We start from the raw sequence: 20683 nt of genomic DNA, 5'->3' as shown, positions 1-20683 counted from the left end.
GCCAATCCATTGGCCAACTTACACTATGGGTTCTAAAAACCAATTCCCATTGACCAAACTGTGGTGCTTCTCAATTTGGGGTGTCACTCCCCCGATTCATCTCCCGGTGCCCTTGCACAATTTCTGGGCTGTGACGTGTAGCTCTCCCAGCAGGTCTACCCACCTGCACACCTCCACCACTGTAGTTGCCACCCGAGCTTACCTGCTCCTTACCTAACCTAACTAACTGGGGAAGGCCCCTCCTGGCTCTGTCACCCCACTCGGTGCCCTCTGGCACTGGGCTACCCGGGTCCGTCCTCCGGATCCTCGGGCCCCATCCACAACAACTCTACCGGCTCCCAGAGCCCACCTGCGGCCTCACCTGGCCGACATCCTCACAGTGGTGGAGTGCCCAAACCAACTACACACACTAACAGGCTACACGCCCAGCCATTTCCACAACACTAATGCACCCATCCAAATACCATTCTGTCATCCGCACCACAGATGCCAATATCCAACCACAATTTACCTATACCCTCTACCTTACACTTACACTACCCGCCCTGGGTATCCGTGATGGGAGTCCATCCTTCCCCCATTCACACCTTCGCACCATCCACTCCACTCCACATTGTTTCCATCATACTCACTCCACGACCATCCATTCCAATACTCCATATATTCCACACTCCATGTATTCCACACTCCATGTATTCCACACAACCATTCTCCATTCACCTGTTGTTGCACACCTGTGCAATCACACCTGGTGCCACCTGCACCCTCCTCCTCTTCCTGGACCAGTTGGTCAACACAACACACCTCACCATCACCATCACTCAAACACTGCTCCATTCACCTGTTCAGTTGCACACCTGTGCAATCACACCTGTTCCTCACACACTTTTCACAATACACTTCTATACACCTCCAACACTCACACGGCATCATCTCGATCTAACTACTCCCCTCTGAAACTTGCGCTTCCCAGTCGCCCCTTTAAACTATTGCGCTCCCACGTCATTATCATCCACACTAATCGACCTGCGTCCCCACTACAGGTGTCAGTCACTACCTAACCTTAACGTTACCTAATGTCAATCTCTCTAGATCCCTACACACTATATATCCTAACCCTCCCGGGCTAGTTTTCACTGCCATCAACCCCATAATCTAGTGCTCCTTTGCCCCCCGCTGTGAGGGATGGTGGATTGGCCATCCCATCACATGGGGCATCTCTTACTATAAATTTTGTTCGTCCAATTTCCACAAATCAAAAATTTGCCAATCATCTGCCAATCACTGTACCATTACCATCACCACTCTGCCAATCCTTTGCCAATCTTCAGATTTTGTTTTTTTTCTAATTTCAGGTCCAGATCACTATCCTCATCATCACAGTCGACTTACTAATGCCTCTTGGTGCGCCAATTCACTTCTAAAGCTCGGCTTCGTACAGCCGAGCAATGAATGCGGGTTGTTTGGTGCCGGCGGCTGGATACGTCCCGCATTCGGTGCAGGGAAGAAGGCTTACCCGGGCCGAGATCCCACGCACCATCTCGGCACAGAGCCGTCCAATGGCCCGATCTCGACCTGCCGGAACGTCTCAACAAAAAGTGGTCGCCATGATGACCCTTCCTATCGGGCTGCCCGTTCCGCCTAGCGGAGCACGGACGCGGCCGTTCCAAGCGAGGCCCAGCGTGGATCACGTACGGCGGTCCTTTCGAACCCGCCGTGGTTCGGATCCCCGCTGGTCCTCGTGGCATGCGAAGCTGCCCGACGCGCACCGAGGGCCCGATTCAGCTATAAGTCGCTCTAACCGCTAACCCGGTTACCGTCGATACCTCACCTGCATGCTCACACGCATACGCTACCCCTTTCACCCTCACCGAGCTCGGTGCTCCAATGCCGCCCGTACACCCCGCGTACTTCGCTATTGCTGTCGTTCTTTTGCTCACAGACTTGGTCACACACCTGACCACCGAACACCTTGGCACACATTCGTCGGTCGCACACCTCACCAACACACCTCTTCACGCCCCCTCCTCGGTCACCTCCGCTGTGACAATCACAGGTGTGCTCTCACTCGCACACCCAACCACGTGCCTCACTACCAACTCAAGTGTGCATTCCCACACACGCTCTACCATTCCAGGTGTGCTTCCTTCCATTCCAGGTGTACTTCCTCGCTCATCTGTCACAACCAACTCACGCTCCGTGTCACTCTCACTACTCTCACCTCCACTCTTGACAGCGCACGCACCCTTACTCTCGACAGCGCCTCTTTCCTCACGCACCTGTCCGTTACACACCTTTCTCGCGCGCTCTTGCGCACACTCTCCCGTTACTTCCTCCGTAACACTCACCACAGGTGTGCATCCTCCCTTACTCTTGACAGCGCACTCTTTCCCCATGCACCTGTCCGTTACACTCCTTTCTCGCGCACCCTCTTCCGTTACATCCTCTGTAACACTCCTCACTACGCGCTTCCATGTGCTCCCTCGCACACGCGCTACGACCGACTCACTCTCGACAGCACACTCTTTCCTCGGCGCGCACTTTTTTCCTCACACACCCCATGGTCGGACATTCTCGCACACCTCTTTTTTCGCACACTGTACCTGTCGCACACTTCACCAACGGCCTCTCACGAACACCCGGGTCCACATCAACCCCCAAGCCGACTGAAGCTTTCCTCACATCATGTACATTTCCTCGTATATCGCCACTCACCTTGGCACCTCGTCTCCGCACCTCCTTCACCACCTGCAAACTCTTTATTTGGTTAGTGAGCACACCATTATGAGTTGAGCACCGACCTTGTACATATTCCATCACCTCCTCCTGTATTTCTCTCTTAGTTTCTGTCCGTCTCTTCTTAATTTCACTCACCTCTTCTTCTACTTCCTCTAATTTTTGCTTCACCTCTTTTATTTCCCGGTGCGTCTCCTCAAGTTCGTCCTCTAAGGCTACCTTGACCGTCTCTATGTGCGTCCTCACCTCTCGGTCCTTCGTCTCCATTACTTCTGTCACCTCTTCCAACCTCGTTGTCAGTCCCTCACGTACCATCTGACATTGCCTCTGTGTCGCTATCAAGTCATTTTTAATGTCATTTTGTGTCGCTTTTAACCCTCCTAGTACCGCAGTGTTCCTTTGAACCTGCTCCACTAACTCAGTCTGTCCCACCGTCAGCTGTTCCACATCCTCCGTCAGATCTTCTATTCCCCCCTGTAACCTAGCCGTTCCATTTCTCACCTCTTTCTCTATACGCTTTTCACCTCGCTTTACCTCCTCGCGTACCCCCGAGACCTCCTCACTCACACCTCGTCGTATCTCCTCTTTCATCTCCTCCATCTCTTTTGTAGATGCCACCCTCATCTGTCCCAATTCATCCCTCTGAGCATCCAATTTACTTTCTAACCCGATTTTCACCTCCTCTATCTGGTTCCCCATCTGTTCGATTTCCCGGGCGGATTGCTCCCCTATTTCCCGCAATTTGTCTTCCATCCTATTTTCTAACCCCATTAACCCATTTTTCACCCCCTCCAACTGATTCTCCTGGGCAGCCATTCTATTTTCCACCCCCGTTAACCCATTCTTTACCTCTTTTATCCCGTTGTCTAACCCCTCAAATTTAGCTTCTAGCCGTTCCCCCATTTCCCCCATTTTGCCCCCCATTTCGCCCCCCAATCGCTCACTATCAGCCCTCGCTCCGTCCCTCATTACCCCCATTTGGCCCTCCAATCGCTCACTATCAGCCCTCATTTGCTCATTCTGAGTCCTCGCTTCGTTCCTTATTTGCTCACCCATTTTGGCTTCCAATCTGTCCATAAGGGCCCCCATTTGTAACATAAAAAGGTCCGAATCCCCCAGTGGCGCTGCTACGGTCACGGGTGCGGCTAGATTTGGTGCCGCTGGAACCGCTTGCGCAAAGGCGCCATTTTGCGCGCCTGAAACCTCGTGCGCGAGAGCGCCATTTTGTGCACCTGATACCCCCTCAACCACATCCTCCATATACATTTCCCCGAGGTCCTGGTTCGATTCCACCCCGTCTATCTCTCCCACTGGCATCCCGTCGCCTTGACCAGCCATGGCGCGATTTCAAAATTCGGGTTTTGCTTTAAAACACAAATTTTCAGCAGCTCGTAATTTTGAGCGCGTTAAGCGCGCTTCGGGCCTCGTATCCCACTCCCCGACACCAATTTGTTACTGTAATAACACAATTGGTGTCCAAAATTTGGGCTAAATAAATTTAGTTCCAGGTTCGAATCCCAACTCCTGACTACCAATTTGTTACGGTCTGCGGATTAGGATGTTATTTTTACCGAGCGGAGGTATAACCGCGGCCGAACTGTTCTTCCCCGATTCACCCGATTTACCCAAACGTTGGCCGTATCGCGCCACAGCTACTCAATCTGGAAAACTCTAAAGCGACCGAATGCAAAGAGGAAGAAGACGTACAGAAGAGTAACTGGATTTATTACTATTTACACACATAAGCAAAAAGAGCAGTCACGATTATGTACAGGGACATGAGACGCAGGTGACACAGTGAATTCCTTATACAAGCTTAATTACCTACCCAGGACAGAACAAACAAAGACGACTCACATGGGGAATTGCAGAGTGGATTGGCTGGAAGGAGGTGTGTGGCTGGAGGGGGAGGACGGCACGGGCTGGCTGGAGCTTGATCCCGCACGGGACGTCGGGCTGGACCTCGACGGCCGCTGATGCCACCGATCCTGTCGTGTGCGCGGGATCACGGGTCGGATCACCGGTCGGAGCCGACGCGCTGGTGGGGGGTCTGGCATGACGGGTTCTCTCCTCTCTCTTTCTTTTGTCCAACCACTCTTTCTCCAATGCAACCACTCAACGCAACCACTGACCACCCCTGACGACCAACTCAGCTCTTGTCATGGACCTCTCTTTTCAGACTCATCTCCTTGTCTCAGTAAAAGCGCATCTCTCTTGGGGGCGTCTCTCATGGGTTATATATAGCCCCACCCTTGAACCTTTTCGAACCTCCCCGAAACGCTCTTCCTCCGCCCTCTCAAACCAAACCCCTCGTGCTCGGTTGGTTGTTCGGGGCTGGCTCACTCCTCCCCTCTATGACGAGGTGGAGACACGCCCTTCTTTCCCAACCCTGCCTCGTGGCCAATGGTGATTGAAGAAAACCGCCCAAAATGCAGTTGGCCATTGAAATGAAATGAAAGGGGATCTACTCTTATTTCACTTGGTGCAATGGAGTATTTAAATTAATGGGAGACACAGCCTTACCCTAAGACACATAATAAGATATAAGCTACTGAACAAGGGTTTTATCGGGTCCTGCAATGTGGTGTTTCATGGAATAACTACCGAGACGCCCTTTGACTTTTACACTACGGAGGTATTTACAAGGATCATGACATTTACAAAGGGTGATCTTTACAACAATTTACACTACAACAACAAACAAAAAAAAAACATTCTCATATCCACAACAATATATATATATATATATATATATATATATATATATATATATATATATATACATACATATACATATATATATACATATATATATACATATATATATACATATATATATACATATATATATACATATATATATACATATATATACATATATATATATATATATATATATATATATATATATATATATCGGTATACACGATCGAGGCTCATGTAAGAGCTAATATGAATCACAAAGAAAAAATCTGACACATAAAACATAAAATAAAGGGAACGGGAGACAAGATGGGGAGAGAGAGGGAAGCACACAAATACAACAGCACAGAACAGGGACAACGGAAGATCTATGGGAGGAAGAGGGCTTGTGGGGGAGGAGGCATGGGAAGGGGGGGGGGTGTGGGAGAGGTATAAAACAAATGGACACTGCAAGGACTTCCAGGACAGAAGTTGGTATTTCAAAAAAGTGGATCTGGGGTGAATTAACGGGGGTAGAAAAGATCAAGGTTTTGGATGGGGGAAGATAAGAGATGGTGGTGAACAGCTGTTTTAAAGACCTGGAGGGAGGAGTGGGATTGAAGAGAGTGAGGGAGTTTGTTCCAGAGGCGGGAGAAAAGGGGAATGAAAGAGTGAAGGTGAGCAGAGAGCCGAGATTTCGGCAGTTTAACCATCAGAGGGTTGCAGGCAGATCTTGTGCGACCTGTAGGAATATTTGGGGGACAGAGCATAGAGAGGGCTGGGGGAGCAAGGCCGGAGAGGAGTCGGTAGAAGACAGAAAGACCACCAACCTGCCTGCGGTGAGATGGTAAGTTTTCCGGTGTATTAACCACACCCCCAACTTTTAACTTTTTTGCCGATAAAAAGCGCGGTTAATACACCGGAAAATAGGGTAACTCATTGCACTTCCTTGACTTTTGCAATGTCTGTGTCCAGCTTCCAAGTCTGAAATGAAATTTAAAATATCCAGATTTCGCAAAGAGGTTCACGTCCTGCATTTGAGGCACCATAAAGTTGTTCAACAGTGTGAAAGATTTATTTCAAAGGCTCACCAGCCATGTGAAAGCTGAAAGATTTATTTGAAATTTTTACACCTTTGTGTTTAGCCTTAAGATCTTGCAATGCTTGTATTGTTATCTGTGGTCTGTCTGCATGAGAATGGGTGTTGGAGCTTCAGATGGTGTCACGGCAGCCCGAGTATAACTTGGGGAGGTCGTGCTCAAGTAGGTCAATTCGCTGGACACCTTCCTCGGTAATGATCGCCAAACGTGCAGCACCACCCGACATGCAATCTCTGCCCATTGCAACTGTCAGACCTTTAGGGGATAAGAAACAAACATGATCATTCCACTGAGCATAATATTTCGTGACTTTTTATTCCATTCACCGAGTTATTTATTATTTTTCCCCTTAGCCACCGAAGTTAGCATGGAGGCTATGTTTTCACACCTGTCTGTCTGTATGTCTGTTTGTTTGTGAAAAAGATATCTCAAAAAGTCGTGAATGGATTCGGACGAAATTTGGCAGAGAGGTTGGGTATGTGACAAGGACGAAATGATTAGATCTTGGTGAAGATCCGGATCCGGGTAGTAGAATCTTAAAGTGATTCTTCACCATTGGGGGATCGGGCCAAAAACGATCCATAGCAGGATATCTCAAAAGGTTGTGGACGGATTTGGACGAAACTTGGTGGACCGGTTGGGTGTCTGACAAGGACAATGAGATTCGATTTGGGTGAAGATCTGAATATGGATTCGGATACGAGAATTATTTAATTTTTAAGTGATTCTTCACCATTGGGAGATGGGGCCAAAAACCATATATAGCAGGATATCTCAAAAGGTTGTCGACGGATTTGGACGAAACTTGGTGGACCAGTTGGGTGTCTGACAAGGACAAATAGATTCGATTTTGGTGAAGATCTGAATATGGATTCGGATACGAGAGTTATTTAATATTTCAAATGATTCTTCACCATTGAGAGATCGGGCCAAAAGCGATAAATAACATGATATTTAAAAAGAATTATGGACGAGTTATGACTAAACTTGGTGGAGAGTTGGTTAGGTGATAAGAATAAGCCGATAAGATTTTGGTTCAGGTCCGAATCCAGATCCGGCCTATCAGTGTGATAGAAAACAAACTATTCCCGATACAAACAAAACAAACATTGGTTTAATTTCAAAGATTACATGTCGTTTATAATGTGTTTAAGTTAAAGTAAGCAGATGGCACAACTGGCTAACATCTCGTCTGAAAGATGGCCGACTCATTGCATTACCAACAAGTGGAGTACTAGTACGAGTTCATAGTTGGCTTTTTTGTTGTTGTTTTTTTTGTATACAGAGTCAAGGCTCGTTGAAAAGCATGAGAGATTGACATGAAAAAAACATCACACTGATTGAATCAGGATGCTGAATAGAACAAATAGAACAGTAGAGAGAGAGAGGGGGGGGGGGGGATAACAGGGTTGAAGGACAATCATTGAGGAAGACATGGACACATAATGGGTGTGGGGAGGAATGAGGGAGGAACCAGGCCAGATGTAAGCCTGAATAAACTTCACAGCCCACCAACTTGCTGCCTTTGGAAGTCATAGTCGATGGTAATCCAGAGATACCAATGGTGTGGAAGGCCTTATTTTTGAATGCCTCAACAGAATCAATGTGGGAAGCAGGAGTACGAGTGGAAAGTGAGGAGCCATACTCCATGGAGCTCCATGTTGAAGCCTTTGCGATCTGCAATGAGATTGCTGTGGCTCAGGAATGCCTTAGATCTACGAAGAAGACCCAAGCAGCAACTGGCCTTTGACGTTCACTTGGTGATATGATCCTCCCATAAACGGCTGTGGCAGATAGTGAGGAAAAGGGCACCATCGATGGCTACAGACAATCACATGAGCATATGCCTTGGTGGAGTAATAGTTCGCATCCGCCCTGAGTCTGGGAGGGTGGCAGTTCAAACCCCGGCCAAGTCTTTCCAAAGACTTTAAAAATGGGACGTGCTGCTTCCTTGCTTGACTCTCGGTATATAGAGCATGGGCAAACAACCAAAAGTTGCTAATAATAGCACAAGCTTTCATGGGCCTAATAGCTTCCTCCTATGCCAAAGTTCCTTGCAAGGGAACTCATATGATAATCTTACTATAATTTACCAAATGTCCGTCCGTCTGTCTGTCTGTCCGTCCGTCCGTCCATCTGTCTGTCCGTCCGTCCGTTCGTTCCCAGGTACCGCAAAAACGGCTGAACCGATCGCAACGAAATTTTGGGTGGGTAATCCTGGGACCCCCTGGAGTAAAATAGGCTATATTGTTTTTCCAATTTCAGCTTTGGTCTCCAGCATTTTCGGGTTTGGACTTCCGCCTAACGTTATTGTCCCGGGTACCGCAAAAACGGCTGAACCGATCGCGACGATACACCTCCATGCCCGTGGGATTCCCACGGGTGACCCCACTAGTATTATTAATACCAAAAAAGAAGACAACTTGCAAATCAGGAATTCCCGACATCATCAAAAGCTCGAGAGATATCCAGAGAGATTGCCCAAACATTTTGCTCGTTGTTTGGTGCATTCTTCCACTGCTGACTCAGAACAAGTAACATATCCAAGGTACAATAGATGCCAAACTGGTCGTCAGAAATTAGCGAGTTAGGGAAGACATAATGCATGAGGGCAGCCACAACGATGGACTTCGTTACTTTGCTTATGATGGTGAGTAGGCTGGTAGGTCTGCAGTTGAGGGGATCCGTTTTGGAAATTTTCTTACATGGTGTGATGAAACAAGTGATGCTTGCAACTTTCTAAGATGGAGGAAATTGTCCATCAAAAATGGAGGGTATACAGGGGCTGAAGCAAAGTTCCTGAGGATTACAGCAATTAGGCCATCAGGATGTTGAGCAGAGTTTAGCAGAAGGGATGTTGAGCTAGGTAAGAAACTTCTCCACTATGGCAGTGGAGAAGTCCACATGTTGTGGGGAGCATCTATCTATAATTCCAGTAATCTCTGTGTGTGTGTGTGTTTGTCTGTGTGTCTGTGACCGCTGTTTCTCGACAACCACGGGTCCGATATACTTTAAACTTGCCAGGTATATTGCTGGGGACCCGAGGATGTGCCTTTTCAAGGTTTCATATTAATCGGACAAGTAGTTACCGAGCTATGGCGATTTCTTTACCAAACTCCGCAAGCCATTCGCTTTGGACCAAACCATTTCATGTAAATAGAGGGGGGGGGATTGTCACCGTACTCGCAAGCCGTTCGCTTTGGACCAAACCATTTCATGTAAATAGAGGGGGGGGGATATAATTTTAGATATATATATATAGTACGGGCATGCCCTAGTCTATCTATAATTCCAGTAATCTCTGTGTGTGTGTGTGTGTTTGTCTGTGTGTCTGTGACCGCTGTTTCTCGACAACCACGGGTCCGATATACTTTAAACTTGCCAGGTATATTGCTGGGGACCCGAGGATGTGCCTTTTCAAGGTTTCATATTAATCGGAGAAGTAGTTACCGAGCTATGGCGATTTCTTTACCAAACTCCGCAAGCCGTTCGCTTTGGACCAAACCATTTCATGTAAATAGAGGGGGGGGATTGTCACCGTACTCGCAAGCCGTTCGCTTTGGACCAAACCATTTCATGTAAATAGAGGGGGGGGATTGTCACCGTACTCGCAAGCCGTTCGCTTTGGACCAAACCATTTCATGTAAATAGAGGGGGGGGGGGATTGTCACCGTACTCGCAAGCCGTTCGCTTTGGCTTTGCGAATGGACCAAACCATTTCATGTAAATAGAGGGGGGGGGATATAATTTTAGATATATATATAGTACGGGCATGCCCTAGTCTATCTATAATTCCAGTAATCTCTGTGTGTGTGTGTGTTTGTCTGTGTGTCTGTGACCGCTGTTTCTCGACAACCACGGGTCCGATATACTTGAAACTTGCCAGGTATATTGCTGGGGACCTGAGGATGTGCCTTTTCAAGGTTTCATATTAATCGGAGAAGTAGTTACCGAGCTATGGCGATTTCTTTACCAAACTCCGCAAGCCGTTCGCTTTGGACCAAACCATTTCATGTAAATAGAGGGGGGGGGGGGGATTGTCACCGTACTCGCAAGCCGTTCGCTTTGGACCAAACCATTTCATGTAAATAGAGGGGGGGGGGGGGGATTGTCACCGTACTCGCAAGCCGTTCGCTTTGGACCAAACCATTTCATGTAAATAGAGGGGGGGGGATTGTCACCGTACTCGCAAGCCGTTCGCTTTGGCTTTGCGAATGGACCAAACCATTTCATGTAAATAGAGGGGGGGGATATAATTTTAGATATATATATAGTACGGGCATGCCCTAGTTCTGTAAATGGAGAGAAGGCGGGAAGTGAAGGGGAAGATTTGGGACCTCGGCATTTTGATTGAAGGAGAGTTCAAGCACTCCAGATTTTTATTACCTAGTGTCTAGGGGGACTCAATTCTTTGGAAGGGAAATTAATACCAGATACAGGTATGACCGGCTCTCATCGGTCTTTGGAGGATGATGAGAAGCGAGAGAATTTGGCTCGCAGATGAGCCTGATGTGGGAATCCTAACTTGCGATACAAATCAACAAACCTGGATATTTAAAGAAGTCTCACCTCGAGCAGTAAATTCCAAGCACTCATCCTTGTCCATGCCCGGCTTGTAGGCAGAATCCACAAAGCCGGTGATGTAGGTGCTTCCAGAACCACCGATAGCCACAGCCTGCCGTAGCAACATGCCACCCACTGGAACGTAGTATACCTGCACGTGAGAACATAAGGGCGCAACAACGAGCTGTGAGATGGAAGGTCATGATGCATCCCAGCTTCCTCTGAGGATCACTTCCTCCTCTGAGGGACATTGTTACACATGTCTTCACATATCCACGTTCCCGTTAATTCAGCCACTGCATTTCCTTCTATAGACTGTTCAGTGCTGCATGTCAAACTATACATGAAATGGCCAATTGCACCAACTCACTCAAATTGGAATGGTCAATGGGATTACCTACACAGGTACCAAATTTGGCCTGCTTGATGCATGACTGTTGGAAAGTGTAGAACTCCATTCCGCAAAGGACTTTGGAGCTGGTTCAGTTCAGAATGAAAAGATTACTGTATGTCACAGGAACTCCTCCAGTGCACCAAACATCTCTACTTTTCTACGCAATTACAAAATACAGGTCAGATTAAGGTTTTCTTTGCATACCCCATTGGGCATTGTTGTGATTTTCACCTTTGTTCCAGAAAAAAGGGCTTCTGTGAGTCTCCTGTGACTCCTTCAGCAAAGGAATTATGTGGCTCCATGGGACTGACTCAATCTGTGAACTTTCCCACCCGAATTTCTCCCAATGGCAAATCCTCCCTTCTGGATTTAGGATGACTAACTTCCCCGCAAATGTTTTCTACCCTTCCTCTGCTCCAATTGGTTCGTCTGACCATATGCTTGTGGAAGTGAACATCTCTCTGGCTATGCTCAGCGAGCTGATTCAACTCGATGAGTCCTGCAGTTCACTCAGGTAGATTGGCAGGGACTGCAAGCAGCCATCTCTCTTCAGGACCCTGATGTTAACTCAGCCTGGGAATGATTCCTCAGAAACCTGCTCTCTCTCTTTCTCATGCACAGATTCATCGCATCTCATCTTCTATCATACCATTCTTCCCACACGTGGTACACTGAATCCTGTGGAGAGGCAGTTGCTCAGAAACAAAGTTTCCTTCTCTTCCTAGAAGGGAAATCTGATCGGACGCAATCTCAGTGCATTCCAGAAGTTCACAACAAGTGTGAGTCGACTCTCAGGAGGGACAGAAAACAACATCTGTCCAACTTCAAAAATGAACTTTCAAAGCTGTATCGCTCCTCTAATAGTGGAGGAAGCTTAGCTAGAAATTAGCATGATGTGGGAAAATTTGGGGACAGAGATGAAAATTGGCTGAAATGACCTAAATACCCTATAAAAGCTTTGCAGAAAGTTCCCCATAATTCCTGGGGGTGGAAGGTACCTAATTTGCATATTTTCAAGATGGCCAATATCGGCGAAGGTAAAATTTATAACCTTTGAACCGAAGAGGATAGAAGCATATTTAATATATCTAGTTCCACTAATTTTAGGGTGGACAACTCATTTCTGAGGTTTTTGGGTGGCGACAGGGTCATTTAGAGGTCATTTTGGGTGGTAATGGGGTCATTTAGAGGTAAAAATATGCAAGTTATGGTAAAAAGTGGGTTACGGAGTCACCCCTGGCAATATCATGGTAATATCATTACACTGAGGAGCTGTGCTCCTACGCGAGTCGAAAGGATTGACGCGACAAAAGACGGGAATTCGTCCGAGCTCCTTTATTGGTAAAACGAAAACTCGGGTACTCTCCAAAGCCCGTTTATCGGGCAGCAATATATATAAGCACAATCAAACACGTCATGCCGGAAGCCACGCCTCCCAAGCCGGGCGCGGCATGCCGATCGGGGCGTTTGCCCGGGAAAGGCGAGTCTGGGCATGCCCGGGCAGCCTGGGCGAGCCCGGGAAAGGCGAGTCTGGGCATGCCCGGGCGGCCTGGGCGGGCCCGGTACAGTGATCGCTCCCTGGTTGCGTCATCGGCAGGTGTAAGGCGATTGTGTATGCTCAGCGGCAACCGCTACACGCGCCCCCCCAGAATCGACTTGCACCGGCAGGGTCAATTTAAGGGGGGTCCTGATGACCCGGCCGAAGCGACCCCTGGAGGGTCGTGGGGGGGGGGGGTCCGGTGTGGTGGTGGGTGGTCGAGCGGGGGGAACCGTGGACGGGGGCAGCCTCGCCGCGGAGGAAGGGCCAACCGTGGTGGTTGGTCGACGTCCAAGTGCGCCGGCTTGAGGCGGTCCACCGAAATCCGGTCCGACCTGCCGCCGACGTCGACGACGAAGGACTTGTCGTCCCGTCGCAGGACCCGGAAGGGCCCGTCGTACGGCGGCCGGATGGCCCCCGGTGTGCGTCATGACACACAAAAATGTACTCCGCTGTGCGAAGCGCTGGGGGGACGTAGGACTGGGGGCCACCGTGGCGGGACGTTGGCACGGGGGCAAACCGTCGGGCGGCCTCCTGGAGGTCCGAGCGCTGGCGAGCCGCGGACCAGGGACTGGTAGCGTCGGGCACGAACTCGCCCGGGATGCGTAGCGGCTGGCTATAGACGAGCGCGGCGGTGGACGCCTGGAGGTCCTCCTTGGGGGCCGTGCGGAGGCCCAAAAGGACCCAGGGCAGCCGGTCGGCCCAACCGCCGTCCTGAAGGCCGGCCATGAGCGCGGGCCTTCATGGAGCGGTGAAAACGCTCACACAACCCGTTGGCTTGGGGGTGGTAGGCCGTGGTACGGTGGGGCTTGACCCCCAGGTTGCGGGCGACCGCGCCCCAAAGCTCGGAGGTGAACTGCGGACCGCGGTCCGAAGAGATGTCTGCCGGTGCACCGAAACGGGCGACCCAGGTGGCGATGAAAGCCTGCGCTACGTCGGCGGTTGTGGTGGAAGCGAGGGGAACGGCCTCCGGCCACCTGGTGGTCCTGTCCACCATGGTGAGCAGGTGTGTGAAACCTCGTGATGGGGGAAGGGGGCCCACCAGGTCCACGTTGATGTGGTCGAAACGCCATTCGGGCACGGTGAAAGGTGCCAGCGGGGCCTGGATGTGGCGGTGGAACTTTGCCCGCTGGCAGGCCGTGCAGGCATTGGCCCAGTCGCGGACGTCCCGTCGAAGTCCATGCCAGATGAAACGCGCCGACACCAGCTTCTGGGAAACTTTCCGGCCCGGGTGAGAAAGGCCGTGGAGGGAGGCGAAAATGCGGCGCTGCCAGGTAACGGGCACGACGGGGCGAGGCTGGCCTTGGGAGATGCTCACTGGATGTGGCGGTGGACCTTGGCCCGCTGGCAGGCCGTGCAGGCATTGGCCTAGTCGCGGACGTCCCGTCGAAGTCCGTGCCAGATGAAACGCGCCGACACCAGCTTCTGGGAAGCTTTCCGGCCCGGGTGAGAAAGGCCGTGGAGGGAGGCGAAAATGCGGCGCTGCCAGGTAACGGGCATGACGGGGCGAGGCTGGCCTTGGGAGACGTCGCAAAGCAGGACAGTGTCTGCGAAGGGGACGTCGGCCAGGCGGAGGCCCATGTCCGCCGCCCGGAGGGCTTGCACCGTGGTGTCGGCGGTCTGGTCGGCAGCCATAAGCGCGAAGTCCACGCCCAGGTGGACCGCATTCGCGCTGGCCCGAGAAAGACAGTCGGCCACGGCGTTGTCTTTTCCGGCGACGTGCCGGATGTCCGTGGTAAACTCCGACACGGTGGAGAGGTGGCGCTGCTGGCGGGCCGACCACAGCTCCGTGACTTTGGCCATCGCGTAAAAAAACGGCTTGTGGTCGACGAAAGCCGTGAACGGGCGGCCCTCCACGAGGTGGCGGAAGTGGCGAACAGCCAGGTATAGACCGAGGAGCTCGCGGTCAAATGTGCTATATTTTAGCTCGTTCGGCCGGAGTTGCCGGCTAAAAAAAGTGAGTGGCTGCCAAACCCCGTTCACCCATTGTTCATGTACGGCGCCCACCGCGTAGTCGGAGGCGTCCGTAGTGAGGGAGATGGGAGCGTCGAGCACCGGGTGAGCAAGCAGCGTTGCGTCGGTGAGGGCCAGCTTTGCGCCTGTGAATGCCGCGTCCATGTCTGCGGACCAGACGACGTCATGCTTGGCCGGCTTGCCCCGGAGGGCTTCGTAAAGGGGCCGCATCAGCTGAGCAGCGCGGGGCACGAAACGGTGATAAAAATTCACCATGCCGAGGAACTCCTGCAGGGCCTTGATGGAGCGGGGACGCGGGAACTTGGTGATGGCCTCGATCTTGGTTGGCAGCGGCACGGCCACGTTCTTGGTGATGTGGTGGCCCAAAAAGTCAACGGCCGTCGTGCCGAAGTGGCATTTGGCCAGGTTGACGAATAAGCCGTGCTCGCTGAGGCGTCCGAACAGTGTTCGGAGGTGGAGGAGGTGCTCGGCCCGGGACGTGCTGGCCCGGGTTGGTCCAAGGGAGAGGGCCCGGGGGGAGGAGGCATGGGAAGGGGGGGGGGAGGGAGAAGTATAAAGCACAAGGACACCAAGGACTTCCAGGACAGAAGTTGGTATTTCAAAAAGGGGAATTGGGGTGAAATTAGCGGGGGTAGAAAAGATCAAGGTTTTGGATGGGGGAAGATAAGGGATGGTGGTGAACAGCTGTTTTAAAGACTTGGAGGGTGGAGTGGGATTGAAGAGAGTGAGGGAGTTTGTTCCAGAGGCGGGAGAAAAGAGGAATGAAGGAGTGAAGGTGAGCAGAGAGTCTTGATTTTGGCAGTTTAACCAAAAGAGGGTTGCAGGCAGATCTTGTGCGACCTGTAGGAATATTTGCGGGACAGAGCCCAGAGAGAGCTGGGGGGGGCAAGGCCAGAGAGGAGTCGGTAGAAGACGGAAAGACCACCAACCTGCCTGCGGTGAGTGAGTGAGAGGCCCTTGGAGTTAGCTTCATCGCGGGAGATTCCAATGATTCTGAATGCTTTGGTTTCAACAGCGCGAAGGCGAGCTAGGTGTGAGGCAGGAGCACCAGCCCAGAGGGGAGAGCAGTATTCCATTGAGCTGCGGATGAAAGCCTTGTCTGTGGTGAGGAGCTCAGGTGTGCCAAGGAAGGACTTCGCACGACGGAGGATGCCCAGTCGGCGACTGGCTTTGGAGGCCAGATTTGAAATGTGGTTTTTCCAGGAAAGATCATGGCAGATAGTGAGACCCAAAAGCTTGAGTGACAGAACTTCTTGGAGAGGATTATTCAGAAAGTGGATGGGAGGGTTGTCCAGTCGGGCTTTTCGGAGAGACATCGTAAGAGTGTGAGATTTGTCAGGATTGAAAGACATGTTCCACTTGTTTGCCCAGTCTGTGATTTTGTCAAGGTCTGCAGAGAGTGAGGAGGCTGCAGACTGCCGATCTGAGGGACGAAGAATGGAGCGACAGAGAGTAGAGTCGTCAGCAAAGAGATAGAGAGGATTTTCAAGAGAGTCAGAGAGATCATTGATGAAGACCAGAAAAAGCACAGGGCCCAGAACACTGCCTTGGGGAACTCCAGCCTGAACAGGAAGAGGAGATGAGAGAAACCCATTCAGGGCCACATGTTGACTACGACTAGAGAGGAAGTCCGCCAGCCATGCGTGGAGATTTCCATGGATACCAAAAGAGGAGAGTTTGGTGAGCAGAGCGGGGTGCCAGACTGCATCGAAGGCACGTGATATGTCAGGGGAGACTGCTCTAATTTCCTGTTTGGCATTGAGGACCTCCATCCATTGTTGAGAAAGCAGAAGCAGCATGTCCAGAGTGGAGTGTCCAGGTCTGAAACCAAATTGATGATCAGAGATCAAGCCATTGGAGAAGAGGAAAGATTTCATATCTGAAGCAATGATGGATTCCATGACCTTGCTGATAATTGGGAGAAGGCTGATTGGTCTGTAGTTGCTGGGATCTGTTTTTGCACCTTTTTTGTGCAAAGCGGTGATGTTGGCAGATTTCCAAGCAGATGGAAGATGACCTTGAGCAAAAAAGAGGGTGAAGAGAACAGAGAGAGGGAGTGAAAGAGCGGAAGAACATGATTTTAGGACCCGTCCCGTTTTAGGACACAGAGTCCAGGAGCAGCTGGGTACGACTGGGTACGGTGGGTACAGAGAGGGATGGGTTTGGGACACAAGATTTAGAGGCAAACACAGAGTTGAGGCATTCGGCTTTTTCACGTGCGGAGTCAGCCGTGTGGCCATTTAAGGTGAGGGAGGGGATGGAGGGGGAACAAACACCAGAAACAGATTTTACCAGACGCCACCAGGATTTGGAAGAGGGAGACAGATAAGAGAGTTCGGTCCTGAGGACGGAGAGATATTGTTTCCTGGCTCTCCTGAGGGTGGACACACACTTGTTTCGGGCTTTGTGAAAGGAAATGAGATTTCCTTCCGTTGGATTTGCTTTCCAGGAGGCGAAAGCAAGTTGTTTCTGGGCAATAGCCTCACCACAAGATTCCGTGTACCATGGACGGGAGGAAGGGTATGACAACTGAAGACGAGAAGGGATAAAACTGTGCATGAGAGAGAGCAATTTACTTTGGAAGAATTCCCAGGATGAGTTGATGTCAGAGGCAGTAGAGATGGGAGACCAGTCCAGATTCTGTCTGTCGTTCTGTCTCGTTCTGTCTCGTTCTGTCTCGTTCTGTCTCGTTCTGACTCGTTCTGTCTCGTTCTGTCTCATTCTCTCTCGTTCTGTCTCGTTCTGTCTCGTTCTGTCTCGTTCTGTCTCGTTCTCTCTCGTTCTGTCTCGTTCTGCCTCGTTCTGTCTCGTTCTCTCTCGTTCTGTCTCGTTCTGTCTCGTTCTGTCTCGTTCTCTCTCGTTCTCTCTCGTTCTGTCTCGTTCTCTCTCGTTCTGTCTCATTCTGTCTCGTTCTCTCTCGTTCTCTCTCGTTCTCTCTCGTTCTGTCTCGTTCTGTCTCGTTCTCTCTCATTCTCTCTCATTCTCTCTCATTCTCTCTCATTCTCTCTCGTTCTGTCTCGTTCTGTCTCGTTCTGTCTCGTTCTGTCTCGTTCTGTCTCGTTCTGTCTCGTTCTCTCTCGTTCTCTCTCGTTCTCTCTCGTTCTGTGTCTCTGTCTCGTTCTCTCTCGTTCTGTGTCTCTGTCTCGTTCTGTCTCGTTCTGTCTCGTTCTGTCTCGTTCTGTCTCGTTCTGTCTTGTTCTGTCTCGTTCTCTCATTCTGGCTCGTTCTCTCTCGTTCTGTCTCGTTCTCTCTCGTTCCGTCTCGTTCTCTCTCGTTCTCTCTCGTTCTGTCTCGTTCTCTCTCATTCTCTCATTCTGGCTCGTTCTCTCTCGTTCTGTCTCGTTCTCTCTCGTTCTGTCTCGTTCTCTCTCGTTCTCTCTCGTTCTGTCTCGTTCTCTCTCGTTCTCTCTCGTTCTCTCTCGTTCTCTCTCGTTCTGTGTCTCTGTCTCGTTCTGTCTCGTTCTGTCTCGTTCTTTCTCGTTCTGTCTCGTTCTGTCTCGTTCTCTCTCGTTCTGTCTCGTTCTGTCTCGTTCTCTCTCGTTCTCTCTCGTTCTGTGTCTCTGTCTAATTCTGTCTCATTCTGTCTCGTTCTGTCTCGTTCTGGCTCGTTCTGGCTCGTTCTGTCTCGTTCTCTCTCGTTCTGTCTCGTTCTGTCTCGTTCTGTCTCGTTCTGTCTCGTTCTGTCTCGGTCTGTCTCGTTCTGTCTCGTTCTCGCTCGTTCTGTCTCGTTCTGTCTCGTTCTGTCTCGTTCTGTGTCTCTGTCTCGTTCTCTCTCGTTTTCTCTCGTTCTGTCTCGTTCTGTGTCTCTGTCTCGTTCTGTCTCGTTCTGTCTCGTTCTGTCTCGTTCTGTCTCGTTCGTTCATTCTCTCTCTCTCTGTCTGTCTGTCTGTCTGTCTCTGTGTCTCTCTCTCTCTCTCTCTCTGTGTCTCTCTGTGTCTCTGTCTCTCTCTCTCCGGTGATTTACCCGAGGTCATTTTTCCATCTGCTTTGAAATCAATAAACATCACCATCATTGTATTGCATGCAAAAATGATTCCCTTAACTACAGACCTATAATGAAATGGAAAAACCAAATACTGCATTGGAGTCATCAGAATGAACCGGAAGAAGTAAAGAGCAAAGATGGAGTCATCAGGAGGAACCTGGATAGGATTCGGGTTTCAGCTGCTACTCCTCAACCCTCAAGCCCATCCAGATCCAGGTGCAGCCAAGTGAACCTTCCAGAAAATTTTCTACAAGAATTAACTTCTCCTAAGACAGACAGTTACAATTCACTTTTTTTTTTTTTTTTTTTTTTTTGTATACTCAATCGAGGCTCGTGAAAGAGCTAACATTTACTTCACAAACAAATCGACCAGACAAACAAAATACACAAAAAGAGGGAGCGGAAGACAAGATGGGTAGAAAAGGGGAAGCACACAAACACAACATCCGAGAGCAGGGAGATGTCTGGAAGGGAGAGGACCCGGGGGGAAGAGGCATGGGAAGGGGGGGGGGGGGGGGGGGAGAAGTATAAAGCACAAGGACACCAAGGACTTCCAGGACAGAAGTTGGTATTTAAAAAAGTGGATTTGGGTGAAATTAGCGGGGGTAGAAAAGATCAAGGTTTTGGATGGGGGAAGATAAGAGATGGTGGTGAACAGCTGTTTTTAAGACTTGGAGGGTGGAGTGGGATTGAAGAGAGTGAGGGAGTTTGTTCCAGAGGCGGGAGAAAAGAGGAATGAAGGAGTGAAGGTGAGCAGAGAGTCTTGATTTTGGCAGTTTAACCAAAAGAGGGTTGCAGGCAGATCTTGTGCGACCTGTAGGAATATTTGCGGGACAGCGGGATTTGTGGGACTTCTCCTAAGACAGTTATTACAAGCGACCAGAGGTCCATCAGCGTGGAAGCACAGTCCACACAACATCAGGATATGGTACATAAGTGATGTATCTGGAAATACAGCAAGAAGTGCAGGCCTGGTCCCTACCTGGCCTTTCCCACGGCGGTCCCAGCCGGCGACGATCATACCCGCCACCATATCCTCACGGTGAGAGTAGCAGTGCTGATTGAACATTTGCGCGGCAACACGCACGGATGGAGATTCACCCATCTGGGCACTGCACCAGGACACAGGAGAACGACATTATCAGCCATATTTGATTTGGCATAAACAGAGTGGAACATCATATGCATTGCATCTTGGTGCTACAGTGTGCGCAAATGTGTGCGACAAGAACGAATCGATTCGATTTTGGTGAAGATCTGCATATGACTTCGGATACGAGAGTTATTACTTGCAAAATCGAAGATTTTTCAAGTATATTGGTCGGTTGCGTTTGTGGTTCTCTGTCTGTCTGTCTGTCTGTCTGTCTGTCTGTCTGTCACCGGCCTACAGGACACAATTCTAAATCGATCATCACGAAACTTCACCAAGCTGTATAGGTCGTCACAATTGAGAAGCCTATTGATTTTGAGGTCAAAGGTCAAAGGTCATCTGCAGGTCAAATTTATAAAATCACCATTTTTAATCCGATTGACTTGAAAATTGAATAGCATTTGTATATTGAGTCACTAAATTGGGAAATGAAGTATTTTGAGGCCAAAAAGTCAAAGGTCAACTCAAGGTCAACTATTAAAAATCATCAATTTTCATCTGAAAAGCTGCCAATTTTCAACCAATTGACTTGAAAATTGAACAGCATCTGCATATCGAGTCA

The 20683-nt window shown here is 49.9% G+C and overlaps 1 protein-coding gene across 2 annotated transcripts in view; it reads right to left on the bottom strand.

Annotated features, from left to right (window-relative positions):
* Nucleotides 1–20683, bottom strand: part of LOC137414910 (proteasome subunit beta type-6) — a 62487-nt gene that overhangs the window by 24453 nt on the left and 17351 nt on the right. The window contains exons 4-6 of one of the 2 annotated variants that reach the window (XM_078775631.1): nt 19954–20083; nt 11088–11232; nt 6518–6773 (exon numbers count right to left, since the gene is read on the bottom strand). In XM_078775631.1, coding sequence (XP_078631757.1) covers nt 6631–6773; nt 11088–11232; nt 19954–20083 — 418 coding nt within the window. In that variant the 3' untranslated portion in view covers nt 6518–6630. Of the gene's footprint in view, nt 1–6517; nt 6774–11087; nt 11233–19953; nt 20084–20683 lie in introns of those variants that run through there. The other variant, XM_078775632.1, reaches the window with a different exon arrangement.

The sequence above is a fragment of the Myxine glutinosa genome, chromosome 4 (genome assembly GCF_964187855.1).
Source record: "Myxine glutinosa chromosome 4, kmMyxGlut1.1, whole genome shotgun sequence".
Classification (NCBI taxonomy): Eukaryota; Metazoa; Chordata; class Myxini; order Myxiniformes; family Myxinidae; genus Myxine; species Myxine glutinosa.
The sequence above is the reverse complement of the archived record's forward strand: the minus strand, read 5'-3'. Positions and strand labels throughout refer to the sequence as shown.